The sequence below is a fragment of the Ostrea edulis genome, chromosome 5 (genome assembly GCF_947568905.1).
Source record: "Ostrea edulis chromosome 5, xbOstEdul1.1, whole genome shotgun sequence".
Lineage (NCBI taxonomy): Eukaryota > Metazoa > Mollusca > Bivalvia > Ostreida > Ostreidae > Ostrea > Ostrea edulis.
This window is the reverse complement of record NC_079168.1, coordinates 60391330-60415162: the sequence shown is the minus strand read 5'-3', so window position 1 is coordinate 60415162 and position 23833 is coordinate 60391330. Positions and strand designations below refer to the sequence as shown.

The window sequence follows — 23833 nt, the reverse complement described above, 5'->3', positions numbered from 1 at the left end:
GAATTATTGCTTTCTTCCGTAACCATATGCTTTCCTGCGAAATATATCCATAAATTGAGATATTATTTAAAAACGAACCTCGACAATTTATATTTCCGCTTCGGCAGCCTACATTCCGGTCCCAACATAGCCTACACCCCGGTCACAACATAGCCTACACCCCGATCACAATATAGCCTACAGCCCGGTCACAACATAGCCTACACCCCGATCACAACATAGCCTACACCCCGATCACAATATAGCCTACAGCCCGGTCACAACATAGCCTACACCCCGATCACAATATAGCCTACACCCCGATCACAATATAGCCTACACCCCGATCACAATATACCCTACACCCGCATGTTGGGGTATACTCGGTGTACAATTCATGCCACATGTAGATCATCAGAGTAAGTCCCTACAAAAATGGGAAAAGTAGTCATCACCATTGCTCATCATGACGTAATAACCATCCAATTCATCCTGAAAATGGATCAATTTGAACAGTATATACTTATTCATTACTTAACAAGTACTAAAGTATCCGTAACCTCTTACTAGTACGCATTGCATGACAAACCTTCATGAAACAATTTTTAAGTCAATAATCGTTTGACACAATGAGAATTTCATTCAATCACCACGGAAAAGCCAACTGATTAAATTTACGATGTTTGCCGTCAAGCTGGCGATATTTTCGCCGCATAGTTGAAACAGCTGCATCAATGAGCAAACTTTTTTTCCCCAAATACCATGAACCATGAGACGTTTGCGTTCTACAAGTTGTGATCTTTTATATATATATATATATATAAAGCACTAAATAATCACAACTAGGTACTGAAAATTTTCGCCCCAGCCCGGGGTCGAACCAGCGACGTACGGCACCCACCGCCTAGCAAGATTGTCAAACCAGTGCGTAAGTCCACTCGGCCACAACGACTTCCCTAAAAAGGAAGCTTTGTTATGCTCCTAAAGCGCTACTTATACACACTGATGCAATCCCACACAGTCGCTGTGTCATTCAGTGTTTAAGATATTTTATAAAGAGAGTGGATCTCTCGATGCAATTGTATAGAATATTTAATGTAAAGCACAAACAAACAATTATAACACCCAACCTTACGTTTACCCCTAGGATCTAAACGATACATGTGAAAATCAATTAATTAATATATAAAGCACTAAATAATCACAACTAGGTACTGAAAATTTTCCCAGAGCCTACTCTATAACAATTTTAAAATAACTAACTAATATAATAGGGCAGCTGCCAGGGATGGGGCCCTGACTAAGCTCCCTCAATATATAACAAAGTTTTTACTAAAGTACCACGCAGGGTACATATTAACTAATTTAGATGTACATTCATTGAATACATAAAGTTCATTGCATGTCAGAGTAATATTGTCATAGTTGACATTTAAATATATAGTTTATACAGTATTCATATTGTATGATGATCAATGTAACAATGAGTTAGTAGATTACAACAGTGCCATAATGTTAGATATAATAAAGCTAGGGATTTTCTTAAAACATAATACCACTCATGCTGCCTCAGGGTCCACACACACACAAACTAGAGTCCAGAGATGACCCTAGGGCAGCCTAGCCGGGAGACCATTTTCTCCCAGTAGAGGTGGATTTATATCATACGTAAAACTACATTTACATAATTAAATACATGTTGTACGTGAACATATCGATTACAAATAAATACAGACATATGAATAGTAAGAAATATATGTATATTAATTAAAAGTATGTTACAATACTGATAATTAAAGTTAATCCGAAATTCCTAATATAATGTCTATATAATTCGAGTTATGAGTGTTACATTTCTTAAGTACTTTATGATATGTTAGCAATTCATATTTTATATGTTGTTTAACTCTTTCTTGTGTTTCATTTTTGCTATTGAGTCTACATAACATTTTGAATTTGTATATACGATAAGCAATGAAAGAAATTAAAATATTAAGAACTGATATTTTGTCATTTGTTTCCTGATAGAAGCCAATAACAATATGTTTCCAGCTAATTTCAAATTTTAATAAGGAACTTATCAAATTCCAAATGTTTGACATTTGAACAATCAAATATTAAATGTTTACAATTTTCTGTTTCATTTGGACATGAGTTGCATTTACTGCTTATATCTTGGCAGCATTTACTTAAGAGTTGTGATCTTAATGGAGCCGCCAATAACACGCCATGCCCTTATCCGGCTGGCTATGAATCTTAAAAACAGTCATGCATAAAATGTATTAAACTATAAGACTATGAAATAATAAACGTACTTGAATTCGATGTAAAAATCAGAAATAGTATGCACGTCGTTTCTTTTTTAAATGCATTTCAAAGAATCCTGTAGAAACGTTAATGAGGATGTACAAAGTATGCATTCAGGATGAAGCAAATATAAACGAGTCAATTTGTTAATGACCGATTTGATTTCATTCATGTATATAACTAGTATGGTCTTATAATCTTTGTAATGCATAGAATAATTTTTCTTCATCACAAATATTTAGTTATGTTACACAAATTAGAATGCATTTTCGATTTTAAGAACAGCTTTTACACAGTATCTACTGTGGTGTTGCAGTCGATACCAGGTTACTTGGGATTTAACAGAGTTCTACTGATAGGGATGATCATCGTAATCTAGAGTGAAAGAGAATCCGGTGAATTGTAAAAGATATACCACTGGATCCTACTAAATGCGAAAAATAGAGTTCGATGCAAAGAGTCCCGCGGGGATCCGGGTTAGAATAGGTCCTCAGTACCCCTTGCTGGTCGTGAAAGACAGCTAAATGGGGCAGTCCTTCGGATGAGACCGTAAAAACCGAGGTCCGTGTCACAGCAGGTGTGGCACGATAAAGATCCGTCCCTGCTCAAAGGCCGTAAGCGCCGAGCATAGGCCTAAATTTTCCAGCCCTTCACCGGCAATGGTAACGTCTCCATATGGGTGAAAAATTCTCGAGTGGCACGTTAAACAATACACCATCATCAATGCAAAGAATATAATTTCAGCTGAACTTCCATCGCGTGAACTCCCTGGCTACAATGACCTTGGTTTGCTAGATGTATCAAAGCAATGATTCTTGCATAAATGTGATCTATAATTATGAAACGACAACAGTATTTTGGGGAGTTTTATATAGGTCTGAGACATTAATTTCAGCTCACAATCAAGTGCGATCTCTACGGAAAACGTTGCTAGACCTTTCAAATTCCTCTGGGGCAGACATAGATATATTAAGAGAGAAAATAGGACATTGCCTTTATACCGTACAGCAATTCTACAGCAATACCAACTGGGTAGAAATAAACGGAGGCACAATTTTGAAAGAATTTGGTATGAAATTTTGAAATTCCAAAGATTTTAAAGATCTTCGTCGTTTTTTATATGCCGTTCACAAAAGAATAACCATTCTAAATATTTGATTGAACTATGAAATCATTCTTTTGTTTAAGGTTTATCACCAACGCTTCCAGTTACTGTGAGTGATCCGTCAGACGACACATGTCATGATTGTCCGACAGATTCAACGAGGTCAGTACTTTAACCAAAACTTAACTATTTTGAATGGCAAGTTTTCAAATTCCTGTATGTATTCTTACTTTAACCATTTGATGACTTCTTGTTGTTTTGACAATGCGTTGTTAGAATTTTTTTTTTTTTAAATTGACAAAAATATTTTACGCGGCACCTTACAAATGCAATTAAAGAATTGTTGTCATTGTGACAGCATAGAAAGCGGTCTATGTATCAACAATACGATATCAACTCATAACTTGACGAGTGGATACAGATCTGGACAAGATATTTCCAAACCGCTCACAACTGCACATAATTCTGGGAAGTGTAGCCATGGTTCAAGCGATGACACTTCCAGATTCCAGACAGCAACCGGTGGAATATATAAAGGAAGGGCATCTGCTGCGCATGCTCCACATTATCACCTGCATGACACAGCATTTGAAGCTGCCAAACAAGCAACCATTTATTTTTTGTCAGATGGAGGTAATTAGATGTAATGGTATTTTGTGCTTTAGAAATTAACATGACAGATAATGAGATATTATTTCTATGCTATTCTAAACGTTGATGCTTTTTGCAAAATAATATAAAATAACATATCTGGTATGGGTCAGATTTGCCCCTGAAAACGCGAAATATTTAAAAATACATGTATTGTGCTTTCAAGTTTGACCAGTTTTGCACCATTTTTTTTTTTTTTTTTTTTATATTTGAAACATTTTTGTCGTCTCTCCTCGTTCTATGACCGAACGTGGCACTATTGGTGCATGTTTTTCATTTACAAAACATCGAGCACATTAGAAATCTATACTTATAAATTAATAAATTCTATATACTCTGGATAAACTCCACTCTGTAGGTTATTTTGAGCACATATTATTTCACTACAGCAAGAACGATAACTTTTTATACTTATGCAAACGGGGTATGCTCAAGTGTAACTTCCTTTTCCTGCTTAACAAGAAAGTTGCGAGGTGCCAGAAATTTAACTAAATGGCCATGACAAGCACGCCAAACAATTACTTTTTAGTATGACTTATTTTGGGTAAGATCAGCAAGGTCATTGGGATAGTATATCAAATTGACCTGACTCGGGGGCACTTTGGTGTCTAAAAATAACAAGTTTTGCCAATAAACTCCGAAGCGCTTGCACCAGAGTTGCTGCTTGCACCTTTGACATTGTTTCATATGTGAGGTAAAGTCCGTAAACTATAATAGAATCTTTCTTGATTAGTAAACATTGTAAAATTGATTAAAAACCTACTTCCCTTTTCGATGAACTACCCTGAAATAGCAAAAATAAGAGTAAAGTGGTAGAGACACGCTTTGGTGGATCTAAGCCAGTTTTCTCTTCTTCTTTTAAATGACAACTTTTAAAGATAATACGATATAAAGTAAATCCGTTGTTTAACAATGCTTGATTTTGATCTTACAGAAGAAATAAGTTTTGCTAATTGTTGAATAAATGAAATATGCATGCCCGTTTCTTCAATCCGTGTTTATAGTCTGAAATTGGCCTTGTGGAAATTTCCAGATCGAAGCAACATCATAGACACTTCTAAAGACTACAACTGATCTTACATTCTCGGGCTTTCCGGCAATCAGAGAAGTTGCAATTGGTTTACAACATGATCAGCATAAAATTGTGTTGGCGTTCATTGCTAGTTACACTTCAAATAGTTTTGACTAGGCCCATATTTATCATTTATGAAGATTTATAATCATATTATATATATATACATCTCATTCAACGGGGGTCCCTCCCGATACAAACGATCTGACACATCGATACATTTTTAAATGCGATATTTATCTGATATTTTAGATGTTCTTAATTTTTCCGTGATTTTAGAAGTCACTGTTACGACCTTTTGTAATGATTTATCAACAGTTACTGATATGTACAAACACATAGATAAACTCAAAAAAGTTATTTGGGTAGAACGTGTTCTGTGATGACACATATCTTGAACGTAATAAGTCGAAAACTGTCTAATATGTCAGATATCGATTGGTCAGAGACTGTTCTGGGAAGCTTGCACCTTATAATTTAACATTTTACCGAAATAAGGTAGTACACTACCTGACAATGTCCAAGAAATCAGGCCACTGTTTACAATATAGCAGTTTTATATAGTTCATTATGTTTTCGATTACAGAGTACTGCGTTTGACGAGAAGAAACGAGTGTGTGTATTCAAATTGTCCCACTGAACAATAAACTACCATTATAAATGCATTCGCAATACCGAGTTTCAGAACGACCGCCCCTTTTGTCTTTGGTCAACTATTCAGCATGACAGATTGCGATTAAATGGTGGCATATTTCTGCCCCTTGTATGCAAGTTATTTTTTGTTATACACAAATTGTAACCTCGGTGGTCTAGAGGTAGAGCGTTCTCCCCGCATGCAGAAGGTCGGGGTTCGAATCCCGGCTGTGACAAATTTAAGTCATTAAAACAGGTAGTGACAGTTCCATCGCCAAACGCTCGATAACATATTTATGTTGCATGTCGACATAATCTATAGAAAAATAACTTGCAAATAGGAGGCAGAAATATGCTACCATACGATTACATTCGTAAAATCATTATCTAATTTTCAATACCGAGAGTATGGTGGCATATATCTGCCTCCCATTTGCAAGTTATTTTTCTATAGATTATGTTGACATACAAGATAATTATGCCAACATGCAACATAAATATCTCAACATGCAAGAAAAATATAATCAGATAAGAATTTGGAAAACTTTCAAAAATTATCAGATATTGCCCACATGTAACTTCCAACATGCTAGATGCAACTTATTTATGTCGTCATGCGAGATAAATATGTCGACATGCAACTTATTTATGTCGATATACGAGATAAATATGTCGACATTGAACTTATTTATGTCGACATGCGAGATAAATATGTCGACATGCCTATTTATTTATCTCGCATGTCAACATAGATAAGTTCCATGTCAACATAAATAAGTTGCAATGCTGTCATAAATAAGTTGCATGTTGACATAAATAAGTTGCATTTCGACACAAATATGTTGCATGTCTGCATAATTATCCCGCATGTCAACACAAATAAGTTGCTTCTAGCATGTTGGAAGTTACATGTGGGCGATATTTGATAATTTTGGAATATTTTGCAAATTCTTATCTGATTACATTTTTCGTACATGTCAGCATATTTATGTTCCATGTCGACATAATTATCCTGCATGTCGACATATTTTTCTTGCATGTAGACATAAATTATAGAAAAATAAATTGCATACAGGGTCAGAAATATGCCAACATAGGAGAGAGATCATTTATGTTACATAAAAAACATCTAATTTGGAGCTCCAAGTGACTTCCTAATAATCAAGTTTTATTTACTGTGTATGATTGTTTAACGTCCCTATCGAGAATATTTGTATATGATATCAATAAATACAACATAGTTATTGCACGCAATTATTAAAGAATTGTTTTAGAGTACCCCCATCTCGCATTATTATCTGATAAAAGTTTAAAATGTGTATTTATGTTTGTCTGCTACCCACAAATAAAACCCAACTCCGTTCAAAAGATAAAATAGGTCATTTATTAAGTATAAATGACAACAAATCAATCAGAATAAAAAACAGTTGCCTGGTATATGAAAAATACACAATATGCAATGAATAAAACACTCAACCAGGCAAACACTCCAAATAATAAAAAGGAGTTGACTAATGGTAGTATTTATTTTAATTTGTTGGAGTTAAAACTAATACATTATCAAATGAAATATACATAGGCCATCACAATTTTTAAGATGTGAGACATACATATGTAAAACTTATACGGTACCAATTTTGATGCACCAGATGCGCATTTCGACAAATAATGTCTCTTCAGTGATGCTCAACCGAAATGTTTGAAATCCGAAATAACTATGAAGTTTTAGAGCTAAATATAGCCAAAAACAGCGTGCCAAAAAAGTGGAGCCAAATTATATAAAATTATATATCAACGTCAGAAAATTGCAATTTTCCTTCAACAGCGTTATCAAAAGTTCACAAAAATTGGTTAAAACGATATAATAGTTTTCATAATAATTTCATGAAACTGTTTCTTTACAAAAATTTCTTTAAAAAAAATCTATCGCAAAATATTCAATGAAAACAGAGTTATTGCCCTTGGATTCACTATTTTGAAACATATTATTGATTATTTATATATAACTTTGAAATAGCTTATGTTTAACAAGATTGTTTACAATAACTATTGGATATGACTCCAACAAAATATATGGTAATATCATACATAAATCTGAATAAATCATTGATTTTGCAAAATCTTATGACGTCACAGGAAGATGGAACTACTTTAAATTCACTTGAATTAAAGATATCGTTCACTCAATTCATGAGCGCAACAATTAAACACGCATTCAAAAGTCCTTCCTCTATGCAATATTATTTAATTGTGATTTCCGCGCAAGTTTCATCAAGTATAATTTATTTTACAACCAGTGATTCATCTTTGAGTGATACATGTTCATGTAGTAACAATATGATTGTTAAGAAAACTACTGTGTGCAAACTGTGTTGATAAAAGCCATTTTGTAGGAGACCCATTATCATACAATTTATAAACTGTATGATAATGAGTCTCTTACAAAATAATAGTAATAGTTCTTTGGATACCATGTTATTCTTAAAAATATATCCCTACATATTTTAACAATCAGATTTTCATTGTATTTTAGGTAACGGTTTATTCAACAATATGGGTTTTGATCTTGTCAGAGAAGTATTTCAGGTTATATCAAAAAAGGAGGCTAAAAAAATGAAGGATTATTCCATTGCTTTCGCTATCGACGTAACTGGATCGATGTCGGACAACATAAGGAATGTTATCACAGCGACAACAACATTTGTAGACTTGATACGGGTTTCAGAATTTGTGCCGGAAAAATACGTTCTCGTAACGTTTAGTGACCCAGGTAATTCCAACTGTATAAATTACGTTTCTAGCAAATATTGAACCGTTAAGTTTGACCTTCTCAAAAAAAAAAAAAAAAAAAAAAGCTACCGTATGTACGATATCAACGAATATAGCAAAGTCTAGCATACCTGAAAGGAAAAATCAACAATAATTTATATCCCATGCAGTCAGTCTTACAATACAGTACAACTTGCCTTCAGATCAAATTAAAACGTGAAAATCCCTTGAACTTTGATATCGAAGAATTTTCATCCGTGTTTAGGACTGGAAGAAAAACTACAGAAGTTAGAAAAAAATAAAGAAAGAAAGAAAGAAACCACATTATGCTAGCGCATCATAAATATGAAGGGTGAATTTAACGAACAGTGATCAATTGCATAACTCATATAAGCAATACAAACTAGAGGGTTGGACACACCAGAGGTGGGATCAGGTGCCTAGGAGGAGTAAGCATCCCCTGTTGACCGGTCACACCCACCGTGCGCCCTTTATATTGATCAGGTAAACGGAGTTATCCGTAGTCAAAATCAGTGTGCCAGGAACGGCCTACCAATCAGTATGAAACACGTCAGACAGCATTTGTCCCAAAGATAGGTTGTATTGGCAGACTAGATCGTTATTTGCGAAATGCTGACTTTAAACAAGACTGTTGAAACCCCTGCACCATCAACTTATTTGTCAGTAGCCTGCTTAATATATTTCCGAAAGTACAAACTTGTAATCCGATCTTGTTTCATTAATGTTGTAGACGCATGCGTTACGTAAATCAGCTATCATATATTCAAAAGAATATTTTCATTATAATATGCTTTACTTCAAAGCGCCTGTTAGAATGTAAACCACTAATTATTGCATAACACATTACAATTATGATCTATACACGTTTAAAAGTTGAGCTTGAAACAAACCATACAACGGCCAATCCTGACGAAATGATGTCGATGTTGAACAGTCTATCCGTGAGTGGCGGCGCTGATTGTCCAGAGTACTCTATATCTGGTCTAATAACAGGTACGAAATTTGGAGATCAAACCATAAATCTGACATTCAGATATATTTTCAAAACAAAAATCCAGTGGTATAGAGAATAAACAATCCTTCAAAGCCATATTCATAGGAGACGAAGGTTATGTTTGCTCATGCAAGTGTTGATGGTTTTTGCAGCAGCCACCCTATCGAATCGCAACTCCAGTGTGTATGTTTACACAGATGCCTCCGCAAAGGATTCCGACAGAGAAGAGACAGCCATAGAAATTCTACAAGAAAAGAGCATCCGAGCACATTTTCGTCTGACATCAGAATGTTCGATGCGACGAAAACGCGGAACAGGTTTTAATTTCTAAACGATGTGGAACTATCTTTTCCCCCCTTTTTAACCTGTCTCTCTATATACTCCATTCTTTGACATAGTATTATTTGGACTCTTAATTTCTAACCTGTTTTTCTCTCTGTTACTCTATTTTTTGCACCATTTTCGCACTTTTCCCTGCATTGTTGTCGTCTTTTAATCTAACATTTGGCACTGCAGTACAAAGCAGTCTGAATGCTAGTAAATGGGATGAACAGTTTCCACAAGACTTGCATGATCGGTTTTTCCAAAGCTGGTGAATTTTGTTTGTGAATTTAAAAATGAACAACAAAAACAGCAAACAAACAAAAACAAAAAATAGTCATTGACAAATGTTAAAGCAGTATATGATTTTTGGAGTTGTGGGGTTTAATACTAATAATTCAATATGTTTTTAATCAATATTTTTACCTTGTTTTTATTTCCATGTGTAAATTTGTGGATCCTTTAAGTTATTTTTTAGGCGAATTTCAGACGAAGTATGATCACTTCATTCAAGAAATTAGCGTCTGTGCTACATGAAAAGTATCCAACTTAAAACGCTAAAGTTCATACCTTCCTATATTTTTAAAACATTGAAATTATCTTTTAAACTTATTTTCTATACTTTCATTTCTGTCAAAAGTCTCAGACGTTATGTTTATCAAGATTAATATGCGCATTGTTCACAAATGCACTGCATTCATGAGGAGATGACCATCAAGACATTTTAAATGTAAATATTTATAGGTTATAGTTTTTGTATGGGAAAATATGACGACCGAGTGTTTTTGCGCGTAGACAGACCGAGCTTGCGCGAAGAGGTCATCATATTCTCCCATACAAAGTCTATAACCTTTTTATTATATACTTTCAATTTCATTTAGAAACTAACAATAATTTTATTTTTAGCAATTTAGTTTTTGGTTTAACTGAGTAAAAGAAGAAAAACACGAAAAATTTGAAAATTAACGGCGTAGTAATTTGCTTGTGTATTAATTGTGACGTAATGTTTGCTGGCCAGAGGATATGCCCGCAAACTTTTAAAGAAAAAAAGAAGAGATGAAATTAAAAGTATATATTTTGACTTCATGTAAATGGCGTGGTGAGTTTGTGGCTTCATAGTTCTATTGTTAAATGCAACAAAGTCATATGATTATTTGGATCATATTTGCTTACGACCACATGTGTGTTGTGAAGCTTATCCAAAATTATTTGCACAATGGAAAGCAAAGATGGGCGATTATCTCTCTCTTTCTCTCTATCTCTCTCCAACATTTGATTTTAATTTCCATTGAATTAATGTTAAAGATGTAAATATAAGACTTGGTGTGATTTTAGGCAGGTACAAGAGACAATCTTCGGTGTATGACCGGATAGCGCAGAGTTCAGGTGGGACGGCTGTAAGACTCACTACTGCAGAGTTACAGGCAAAAGTTGAGGAAGACCTTAGGGTAGAATTTTCCTTTAAAGTTTTGGACTGAAAAGTCATCTTTCAAACAGATTCAATCCAACACTTCTGCGAAGTGCCACTTTATATTGCTGGATATACTATGTATGTTGTATTACCCGCGATTTTTAAAAAAAGTTTTAATGGATACCTTTGGTTTAGTAATCACAATACGAGATGTAAACAGATCATATGAGGTAATATGGCGGATATCATATCAAGAAACTTTGTCTCCCATCTCGCAAATGTATTGGAGCTAATCTCAGCGAGATTCGTCGAGGCTGGATATTTGGACTGACGCCATTTCCGAATCGCAGACCAGTGTCACACAGTGATTCGGGAAATCTTACCTGAACTTCGGCCGCTTGTTGCGATTAAAATGGGTTAAACTTAATTTCTTGTCCGCTTCAATTTTTCGACTCAGAAATCCCATTAACTTTCTATTACAATGCCTCATGCATTTCTTACCTTTACATAGTGTAAATCTCACATAAGTTAAAGTTAGCTATTTTTGAAGCCGTTGCAAATGGCCACCATTTCATATTTACCTTCTGGACACTGACGAGTTCCGATGGTGTAGGACGCCTTCAAATGAATTAGTTTAAAATTACAGTTTTCTTTGTATTGCTTTTATTTTTTATGTTTCAATACTTTGTATAAAGTAATTGTCTTTCAGAAAGTTCTGTATCTCAAGTCGTAGTACAAACTATCGTGAAATATACTATCGGAACTCTTCAGTTTAAGAAGGTAAAATTGAATATATTGGAGCAAGTTCCTTGCATCGTATCAGAATAGTTTTAATTGCCACGATGCTTTTTGTATTTACATGTAGAACGAACTTCAAATAATTCAGAGCAACTCCTCGCAGATATTAGACGTGGTAAGTGTTAAAGATACTAGATATAAATTATACTAATTGAGTTAAGTTGACTCAGATGATCAATACAGAACAACACTGTTTGCAATTATAAAATTAAATGACTTCTCGTGGAATAGATAAAAATAGAAAAGTTGTCATATCCCAATAATTTTCTTGAATAATTTTGTTTTTTGACCATTTATTTTCACATGAATTAATTATACATGTATACATGTATTTAGTAGAAATGTCTTGAAATCATTATTTCAATATTATTCAGAATCATTTACCATCCTTTACTTCTCTCATCAAATGGAGAACCATTGATTTGGACCATTCTAATTTAACGATAGAAGTGGACGAAACAGTATCGTCTTTGGATATAAAAATCAACGGTACCATTGATGCTAGTGAAGTTTTTCTTCGTAACCCTAGTGGTATGTATGGCACATTGTAATCAACAGCTTTATGGTGTCTAGAAGCGATGTGTAACGTGAATACTTTGTTACAACTATCGTGTCATGGCAGGTTCAGTCGTTGTGCTGGGATCACAGAATGCAACATTGCAAGATGATGGATTCCAGACTACGGTATCAATCGAAGTATGTTTTTATCGATAATTATCTACAATTTCATCCATGATTAGGCCTCGATACTGAATGTATGTAACAGTTACATGATATTGACAACTTGGTCTGAATGAAATATATCATTTTTTATGTTGGCACTTGGGGGCTCGGCCCTCTCGTGTCAAAACCATTACGTGATATTTGCTCTTGCACTTTTGGGACAGTTAAAAAAACTGCTAAAAATTGACCAATTTTCCAAAACCGCACATGTGTGAAAAAAATAAATACACTAGTCATCTGTAAATCATGATCCCCGGGATAAAGGTCCTGACTCCAGGGCGGGCCTAACTTGGCATATGGTGTTTATGTGTGAAACATTTAGATAACATCTTTGATTATATTGATAATAAATTGAAACTAAATAGACATTTAGAAGGAGCAGGCAGCCCTTTCCCAAAATTGTAAATTTCATGATCCCAGTGGTAGGGATTTTGGTAATAGGAGGAGCCGAAATGGTCATAGTGATTGTCTTTACATTAAGACTTCTTTAATTTTGCTGATACTGTATAAAACTTCATTGCATATCTAGGAAAAGCAGAAAGAGATACACCAAATTAGTGAAATTTGTAAACCCAGGGTTCTGATCTCTAGGGCGGTTCCAAAGTAGTCATATAGGGATCACAATATATGTGAAGTCTATCATCAGTATACACAGGGTTCTGATTGATTGATTGTATCTTGCTTAACGCCTCGCTCGAGAATTTTTCACTCATATAGAGACGTCACCAAGACCGGTGAAGGGTTTTCAAATTTAGGCTCACCTGAGACACATTGGCGTAAAGATTTTTCCTATGTTTTCGCATGTAAGACTTTATCCTTGTGGCCCCAACCTACTCCCGAGGGCCATGATTTTTACAAAATTGAATCTGCACTATGTCATGAAGCTTTCATGTCAATGTAAACTTTTCTGGCCAGTGATATTTCAGAAGATTTTTAATGATTTTCCCTATATATTTATATGTAAAATTTTGATTCCCTGCTGTGGTCCCATCTTAACCCCGGGGACCATGATTTTTACAAACTTCAATCTGCACTATGTCAGGAAGCTTTTGTGCAAATGTAAACTTCTTTAAGGAGAACATTTTTAAAGATTTTTTTCTATATCTTAGTTATGTAAAACTTTGATCCACTGTTGTGGCCCCATCCTAACCCCGGGGTCATGAGTTTAACAAACTTGAATCTGCACTATGTCTGAAAGTTTTCATGAAAATCTCAGATTTTCTGGCTCAGTGGTTCTTGAGAAGATTTTTCAAGATTTTCCATATATACTGGTATATAAAACTTTGACCGCCTATTGTCGCCTCATCTTACTCCCGAGTGTCAAGATTTTAACAAGCTTGAACCTGTACTATGTAAGAAAGCTTTCATGTAAATTTCCACTTTCCTGGCTCAGTAGGTTTTGAGAAGAATATTTTTAAAGATTTTCCTTATAAATTTGTATGTAAAACTTTGATCCCCTATTGTCGCCTCATCTTACCCCCTTCCCGTGGGGATCCGGGTTAGAATAGGTCCTCAGTACCCCTTGTGTCGTAAGAGGCGACTAAATGGGGCGGTCCTTCGGATGAGACCGCAAAAACCGAGGTCCGTGTCACAGCAGGTATGGCACGATAAAGATCCCTTCTTGCTCAATGGCGACAAGCGCCGAGCATAGGCCTAAATTTTGCAGCCCTTCACCGGCAATGGTGACGTTTCCATATGAGTGAAATATTCTCGGGAGGGACGTTAAACAATATTCAATCAATCATCTTACCCCCGGGGCCATGATTTCAACATGACTCTGCACTACATGTATGTCAGAAAGCTTTCATGTAAATTTCAGCTCTTCTGGCCCATTGGTTCTTGAGAAGAAGATTTTTAAATGACCCCACCCTATTTGAGTATTTTTTATGATTATCTCCCCTTTGAAAGGGGCAATGCCCTTCATTTGAACAAACTTGAAAGCCTTTTTACCCAAGGATCCTTTTGGCCAAGTTTGGTTATAATTGGCCCAGTGGTTCTGGAGTAGAAGTCGAAAATGTAAAAAGTTTACATAAGAACAGACGACGGACAACAGGCGATCAGAAAAGCTCACTTGAGCTTTCAGCTCAGGTGAGCTAACAATCTTTAGTGTTGGAACTAACTTCATTATTCTTACTACTAAGAAAAGAGTTTAGTCAATTTTGTAGTTTCCAGAGAAGGGAGTATGGACATTGGAGAAACAGGCTAGGAGTCCATGGAGCGTAAATATTACAGCGAACAGTACCTTCGGCATTACTGTATCGCTTCTGGCATTGTCATCAGATGGCTCTTCTTATCCAGTTAAAGGAAACCCAATCTTAGGTATGTCAAATCTAGTTAAAATAATCTGTATCTCGGGACAGGCCTTCGGCCACAATTAGACTGTCTCCCATATACTCGTACCGTAGCATAAAATTGTAGAATGGCTTCGAAATTATTTTAAAATCACAAAAGAATATTTACATTCACTGAATCTTTTCTTTTATATCTCTTTCAAAACTGACATTGCTTTCACCTGTGACAATGAATGTTTCAAACTAGTTCGATCCGGTTATTTTTAGTACCAACTGTCTGAGTAATCATGATCAAATATGGAGTGTCATCAAGGTCAGTGAAAGTGCATTGGTTAATGAATGGGTCAACTATATGATATTTTAGTACTTAAATCTAGTATATTTATATATATTTTTAGAAAATACATTAAAATATAAATAATAAAATGTATATTTTTGTTGTTTCATCGGGTGATGAAGGTAGCAATAATTGCAGAAAAAATGCATAACTCGCTTACGCGGGTTATGATATCCCCCCCCCCCCCCCCCTGCAATGCTGGCTACCTTCATCACCCGATGAAACACCAAAGAAAACATTTTATTGTTTAAATAAACGCATACTAGTAAATTCAAAGTTAAAATTTATAGTTCGTAAGTCCTTTACACCGTAAAAAAATTATTTGTTTGATTTGCTAGTTTATTTTACGCCCTGTCGAAATTTTTTTCCACTGATATTGAGACGTCACCAGCTGTAGGTGAAGACCTATGTATAGCGCTCAGGACCGTAGCAGTGAGGGTTCTTTAGTGTGCCAATGCCTACAGCGACAAGGTCATATCCGAAAAACCAGTGAATCTCACTTCTAAATGTCGAGCGTGTTTGACACGTCCATGGCACGAGCGAGGCTCGAACTCACGAAGGGAACGCTCTACCACGGAGCTACCGCGAAATTTTATTTATGAATGGTGATAATAACGAACAGTGATCAATCTCATAACTCCTACAAGCAATACAAAATAGAGAGTTCGGCAAACACGGACCCCTGGATATACCAGAAATGGGATCAGGTGCCTAGGAGGAGTAAGCATCCCCTGTCGTTATAGTTTCAAATAAACGCTGTAAATCAAGAAATATATACATGTTGAGTAAACATTGTAAGGTCAAATTAAATTTACATGTAATATGAAGGTTTTCCTGACAAGTTCCTGTAAAATGATATCTGTGAACGGTGAAATTCAAACTATGCTAATTAAAGTAGAATTAATGGCGAGTGATTTGTTTAGGTAGCTTTTTCGTTATAAATTTTATCGAAACGTACTAAGTGCGATTTTCATTTACTACATTGCGGACATATCGGACGCATTCTGTCGTTAAATAAACCGGACATTAGGATTTTAACGATGGAACAATCCATTGTATCGGTTTGCTTATATATATTTTTTATATATCAATGCAAGGTCTTGCACGACAAAGAGGAAAATAATGAGTGAAAATAAATGAACTCGAACTTGAAAATGACTCCCATTTAAATGTTGGATAAAATTTTCAGAGGTAAATAGATGTGGTTTCTCATTTTGAAGGTCATGAATACCTGTTTGTTACTGTTCTGGAAAACTTACCAACTAACTATACCGTGTCCTACATTGTGTGTGTCAATGAAGATGGACAAGTTCTCAGTCAACTGAACGCCAGTCTACTCAGCCCGGATCCTGTTCTTCAGTACTTCGCAAAATTAAAAGTCTCCACAAAGGTTTTTATTTTAGAACCATTTTCAAATTTTAATCTTCTCGTTGTAACAATGTTTACAATATTGATTCAGAGTACCTGCCAATAAAGATGTTTTGAATGTTTGAATTTAGATAACAGGGGTACAGGTACATGGAGTAGATTCTGCAGGCCGTCCGTTTATACGAACGGCGGCAGAAGCAGTACATCCAGTGGCCGTTCAGTTATCTATGCAGCCTTTCATTGGTATTTTCATTACAACATTATCAAATAATGTGTTGATCAAAATATTAAAGTTTTTTAAAAACCATTTTTTCTTTAATATAAACAGTGTTTATAAAATGGTTGTGTCAAATTTGCAGAAGCCTTGTCCCTTTCGACAACAGAACAACTTGTTTATACGATTACCAATCACGGGGTTGCTAACACGACCGTGACCTTTGTTGCTGATGATGACCAGGGATACATTACAGGAAACAAATCGACAAGATTCGTCATTCCTTCGGGAGACTCTGTACAGGAATCCCTTGATATCAGAGGAACGATCCCTTTCTCTATTGTGTAGGGATTTTCTCCCAATAGATATACAGTATTTGTGTTTGTAAAAAAAATTAGAGTAGTTTTTCTACTCTAATATTCGATGCATACACATCGGTATTCTAAATTCTGCATATGAAAGGTGAAAATAACGAACAGTGATCAATCTCATAACTCATATAAGCAATACAAAATAGATAGTTAGGCAAACACGGACTCCTGGATATACCAGAGCCAGAGGTGGGATCAGGTGCCTAGGAGGAGTAAGCATCCCCTGTCGACCGGTCACACCCGCCTTGAGCCCTATATCCTGATCAAGTAAACGGAGTTATCCGTAGTCAAAATCAGTGTGTCTAGAACGGTCTAACAATCGGTTAGCTGCAATAATGTAGCCCTCTCTGATTTTTTTTTTTTTTTTTTTTTTTTTTAGGGAGAGGGCTACAACTCCTTAGGATATCCGTAATGGTGCAAATGCGGGAGTGATTCACTCCCGCAACATTTGCGCTCATTCTAAACATTTCCTGACTTTCTTTACGTAAATAAAATGATATTCTATGTTTCTTAGTCAATATATAAATTTACAACCTGCAACTTAAGATTTGTGAGGCTCTATTCTACCGTTTTCAACAATTTTGATAAATTCCAATTTCTCGATTCATATTTGTGCGCCATGTTTGATGTACTGAAGTTTCAACTTCCGATTGTCAAGTCATTTGCATATGCCATATAAGGTAGTATTTACACCAATGGACAAGTATGGAGGCGAAAGCTATTTCGTCGGTATTGAAAAGGTTTGAATTTAATATCAAGTTAAAAACCGAACTGCAGAGTGTAAATTCTTTCTGCAACAATATGATTTTCCTTTCTTTGTCGAAGTGGCTCGAGTAACTACATTTTCGCGCTGATTGTCAATGTTTAGGTTTTTCATTAGATCCACCTACGAGATCTCGTGATAACAAGCATGGCGGAGTAGACGAAGAATTTTGCATACTGTACATTATATTTAATGAAGAACACCTTTATTAGACATGCCCGAGCACAAAGTTGGTACTCCTTTTGGTGTAAACAACATTTGGGACTAATACACAGAGTTTATTATCGGTTATTCGTAAAATTATTTTGCACCATTACGGAGATCCTATGGAATTGTAGCCCTATCCCGAAAACGTCAGAATTAAAAAAAAAATTGGATAGGGCTACATTATTGCAGCTAACAATCGGTATGAAACATGCCAGACAGCATTCGACCCAATGGTAGGTTGTATTGGTAAACTAGATTGTTATAACGACCACAGAATTTTCAAAAAGTCGTCTCACCGCCGCGGTGGCCGAGAGGTTAGAGCGTTCGCCCCGCATGAAAACGGGGTTCGAATCCCGGCCGCGACACACCTAAGTCGTTAAAACAGGTAGTCATAGTTTCATCGCCAAACGCTCGGCATCAGGTGTGTGAATGTCACGTGTCCTCGGAGATCATCTTAAAAACGGAATAGGTGTGGCACGCTAAAGAACCCTCACTGCTCAATGGCCGTAAGCGCCGAGCATAGGCCTAAATTTGAAGCCCTTCACCGGTCTTGGTGAGGTCTCCATATGAGTGAAAAATTCTCAAGCAAGATACAATCTTCAAACGAGACTGTTGAAACCCAGTACCATCAACTTGTTTTGTCAGTAGCTTGCCTCGATTTTAACAAGTTCTTGCCTATCGAATTAGTTGAGAGATATAAACACCATATGCAGCTGATAATGGAATATTGCTACATAAATATGGGAAGTTGACGATGAAGAAGTTGAAATCATCCCGTTTGTCATAAAGTTGAGTTGTTAGTTTGTCGTTGATGTCTACTTTCAATAAAATATTTAAGTATGAAGTAGAAGACTTTGTGGTGTCTTTTATTTCAAGCTCACAGGGATATATCAAATCGACCTATGAATGGAAGTCACTATTGTTAATAGATAAAACGTCGTCAATATATCTAAATGTCGTGAAGGCCACGGCAAGAGATTTTTTCTTCTCATGTAGAAGTTTTTGAATAAATTCTGCTTTTATGAATATAAAAACAGGTCAGCTAATAAAGGAGCACAATTCGTGCCCATGGGAATTCCAACAGACTGTTGGAAGACCTGATCACCAAAGACCACGGAGATATTGTCAATGAGGAACTCTAGCATATTTTTTCTTTATTTCAACTTCAGAGAACTTGTGCGTAGAATCAGAGTGGTGTTTAACAAAGTAATGTTTTGATGACTGATCACTAGATATGAATATTTCCGTTTTCCATTTTTGTTGAAGAGGCAACTGTCTATGATGCCTTTAATTTGTCGTGAGGAATGGTCGTGTATAGTGTTGAAAAAGACATGCATTTTGATGTTTTTGATTTTAGAAAAGTTTTGCGATTTCAAGTTTACTAAGAGTTCTTTAGAATTTTTTAGAATCCACATTTGATTTACACAACTTTTGGCATATGTAGTCGCACAGTAAGTTTGAAGTTTCTCCTTCAAAGCTGTATATATTTTGTAGAGGAACAAAGATAGGGGCTTGGTAGAGCACTGTATCGTTGTTTGTAAGGGTTTTTATGTAGTTTAGGAATCCAGTATATATGTACATGTAGGTACGGTATCTCATGTTCATTCAACCCATTGACTGGGATATCAAATGTATCTAAAATTGAAGAATTTCATTTTTTGAAAGGGCAGTTGGAGTATACGTACGATTATCAGAAAGTGGAATTAATTCATATCTATTGTGGAAGGACGCATATTTTTGTAGTGCCTGTAGCAAATGTACTTATTGCTGTTGTTTATCTCCTAGAACTGTAACAATGAAAGTGTATGAAGACGCAGCCTTAACTGAACTTCAAAGCTTAGAAAAGAAATTGATGGTATGTTAAAATATTTCTGTTTTAGAAAGAATATTACGATTTAAGCGGATATACGCTAACTCTACTCCTCGTCTTCTATTTTGCAAAATAATAAACAATAGCAGTTAGCAATATAAAAATGATAGCTCTCCTGCTTATCCTTCCTTGACACTATCCCGTAGGGATCCGGGTTAGAATAGGTCCTCAGTACACCTTGCTTGTCGTAAGAGGCAACTAAATGGGGAGGTCCTTCGGATAAGACCGCAAAAACCTAAGCCCCATGTCACAACAAATGTGGCACGATAAAGATTCTCCCTGCTCAAAGGCCGTAAGCGCCGAGCATAGGCCTAAATTTTGCAGCCCTTCACCGACAATGGTGACGTCTCCACATGAGTGAAAGATTCTCGAGAGGGACGTTAAAAAATATACAATCAATCGATTAATCCTTGACTCTATATTGAATAGAAAAATCTTAAATATGTAGAAAACAAAAGTTGAAAATAAATTAACCGTGGATTATTTACTATTTTATTTCATGAGCTTGTTCAAAAAGGTACAGTTGTACGATGTCATTCAATTGGTGAACATCTCAAATATCAACAATTTGCTGAATATCCAAGTAAAACAATGTTTCTCCGTTTATTCGCCGATTTATAGATGTTCATCTCGAATAATGAACCAGATTAAGACATTCTATTTTACAATGCGTTTTCATTTGAAGGTCTCTGCCGTCACACGTCCTTCGTGTAACGTAACATCAAGTGGTGAGAGCTGTCGATCTAGTGCGTTTGGCGCCAGTAATTGCAGTGCAATACAGTGGCAAGGAAGTGGTCGCATAGAGTTTTCGGGAACGACTCTGACATCATTATATATGTCGAGCTCTTCTGTTACTTTGACGCATCCTAGTTTAGAGAGTGCAGATGGTTCTGTTGATGTTTCATTGAAGTAGGTTCTTTAGCACTACTGAAACGTCTCTGCACCATATCGGAATGATATGACAAATTCTATGTTTTCAAACGTAAACATTAATTGAAACCAACACGTAATTTTTCTCTACCAAATAAAAAAGAAAAATATCATTCACGAAGGTGCTTTAAAATGTAAAACATTTGATCAATTATTGATGCAAAATACGGATACGCAACGTGTCACGAAATCCGTATTTCTCCATTCTGTTTCAGTGGCGACTGTTGTAGCTCTTCAGTGGTTCTCAGCGCGGTTGATGTCGATGGATTCATCGCTCAGTGTCGCTATACCCTGTATTCGGACAATGACGATCAACCGAACACCATCATTGATTCTCCTGCACATATAGAATCAAAAGTTTGATTTTACATTTATTATGATATTCAACTGAATTAAGCGTACTATTATAGTTTTCAAGAAATATAAGGCATCTACTGTGTGATAAATAATTATCGTGGGATAATGTAGTGCAAATACGTATATAACTTCTTTTAAGTTTTGTCTTTGCAATGATGATATATTAGATGCTAAATTGCATAATTATCTTGAAATGTAACATCCTAACATCCTGTCATAGGAATTCTTTTTTTCTCTTCTAAAACACGCTTTACATTTTTTTTTAAAAACCATACTTCATGTTGTTAGTCTAGCTGATAGCTCTTTCTGCTTAGCATTTTCGAATTTAAAATATCGAGGTTTACCAATGAAAACTTCAAGTGGTGAACTTACTGTTGGGTTGACCTTTTACGTGCAGATTTAAGTTGGAAGATCTATAGATCTACTCTGTCATATAACTTTACATTTTCTCCTACATTTACATGTAGATCGGTAAAATCGAGATTAAAAGAAGTTAGTGTAACTTGTGTTTTGGTGAGGCATAATATTGAAGGTCATTTGATGTCTAACTTTCAACTGTACACAATTCAAACCTACCTTAATATGGATGAATTATGCGGGGATATTTGTCTCATTAAGACAGGTCAATTTTTATATTAGTAGTTTTCTTATCGATGTCCGACTGTAGAAACATAACGTAAACAAAGAAACTAAGGTTACTGAATTTCGAAACATTGATTTATTATAAGAATTTACTGTGTTCTTCATTTGACGAGAAACTGAATTTTTATTACCGTATTCATCCCATCTAGCGCCACTGCTCCTACAAACGCTTCCTTGGACTGTTTTCTATTGTCAGAAAATAAAGGTCCCCTATTAACTTATGCGTTGAACAGGATCTGCATGGTTATAGTTTGGATCTGTTACTATTAGCAATAAAGCAATAATTTGACCAAGTGGGGTATTTTTCTTAGGAACTCCGAAGTAAAGTATTTAAAGTATATGAATGTAAAAAATTAACCCATCACTTTTCGCAGTTTTCTTAGCACTAAATGAGGAGGGGACTCCGTGGCCGAGTGGTTACAGCACCGCGCTCAAAATCACACGGCCTCTCACCTCTGTCGGCGCGAAATCGAATCCCGCTCGCGCCGGTAAGTGAGAAAGTTTCCCAGTTCACTTTCGGAAGGTGGGTTCTCTCTTCCACCAATAAAAACTGGGCGCCACCAGATAACTGAAAAAATTGTTGAGTCTGGCGGAAAAAAAAATCAATCAATCTAAATGAGGAAAATACAGTATGAACATTTTTAGTGTAGGTTAAGAACTTCCCAAACGCTCGCACGTTTCTCAAAATAATTTGGTTCTTATTGGTAATTTAGGATCCAAGCAATTAAAGCTAGACATTGTCCCTTTGAGCAAGTATTTCTGTTCAATGTTAAGCTGTGTATATTTGGTTGGTTTTTTTTTTTTTTTACAGAACGTCCTTGACCTGACGATCGTTGGTGGAGCGATCGGTGGATCCCTGGCTGGGATAATTATTGTGTCTGTTGTCGTATTTATGAAACTGCATCACACCCCAACTACAAAGACCTCTCCAATCACAGATGTTGATCTGTCGGATGTCAAGAGACCAGACAAAATTAGAAATACACATTTTCTACCGACAGAAAAATCTACTGCAGGAGAAGAACACATTGATTTCGACGATTTTGATTACCACGACTATTAATAATAACACACTGACAGTGCCTACTGAATTGGATGTATAGCTGGCAATGAATAAAATATTGATCAGATGTTAAGGTGGCAGGGGACATTTTTTCTGGTTCTGAAACATGAGGGTAGGGGGTATACATCAAAGTCAGATTATGATAGACTAATGTAAAATCATATTTTCCTTTTATGTCAATACTTGTATTTCATATTGGTGTAGTTAATAAATTATGACCCTAAATTACATGTAATCTATACATACTGGTGCTGGTGCACAAAACATGCTCTGAGCAGGTGCCCCGTTTTTGCTTTGATTTTCACTCATTTGGGCTAATCCGCACCACCCCCACACCATCACAGTACCAAGCGTGGGGATTTAGATACTGTGCACAATCAAGAACCCGGTCTGCCCTTCTTCAAAATCTACCTTTCGTATGGCAGCCGGCACCCCCCCCCCTAAAAAATTTAAAATTTAAGGTAAATCGTGGTATCTTGTTTAGAACAATGTACTAAACGATAAAAGAAGCAATAATTTCTTTCACTCCCGGAGAAATAAATGACAAAATCTTTTGATTTCTTGAATTACTTTGTTGGGAGAACTTAATTTTTTTTCCCAAAATCCTTATAAAAAATGATAGAAAATAGTACAAAT

General features: G+C 35.8%; 1 protein-coding gene across 2 annotated transcripts in view; it reads left to right on the top strand.

Annotated features, from left to right (window-relative positions):
• Positions 1-23422, top strand: part of LOC125652370 (von Willebrand factor A domain-containing protein 7-like) — a 34441-nt gene extending 11019 nt beyond the window's left edge. The window contains exons 3-20 of one of the 2 annotated variants that reach the window (XM_048881516.2): positions 3182-3355; positions 3475-3553; positions 3750-4024; positions 8281-8517; positions 9411-9530; positions 9684-9848; positions 11188-11300; positions 12129-12176; positions 12436-12592; positions 12684-12757; positions 14950-15103; positions 16633-16802; positions 16912-17023; positions 17140-17338; positions 20121-20190; positions 20891-21114; positions 21351-21492; positions 22946-23422. In XM_048881516.2, coding sequence (XP_048737473.2) covers positions 3182-3355; positions 3475-3553; positions 3750-4024; positions 8281-8517; positions 9411-9530; positions 9684-9848; positions 11188-11300; positions 12129-12176; positions 12436-12592; positions 12684-12757; positions 14950-15103; positions 16633-16802; positions 16912-17023; positions 17140-17338; positions 20121-20190; positions 20891-21114; positions 21351-21492; positions 22946-23197 — 2765 coding nt within the window. In that variant the 3' untranslated portion in view covers positions 23198-23422. Of the gene's footprint in view, positions 1-3181; positions 3356-3474; positions 3554-3749; positions 4025-8280; positions 8518-9410; positions 9531-9683; positions 9849-11187; positions 11301-12128; positions 12177-12435; positions 12593-12683; positions 12758-14949; positions 15104-16632; positions 16803-16911; positions 17024-17139; positions 17339-20120; positions 20191-20890; positions 21115-21350; positions 21493-22945 lie in introns of those variants that run through there. The other variant, XM_048881517.2, reaches the window with a different exon arrangement.
• Positions 23423-23833: the final 411 nt, after the last annotated feature.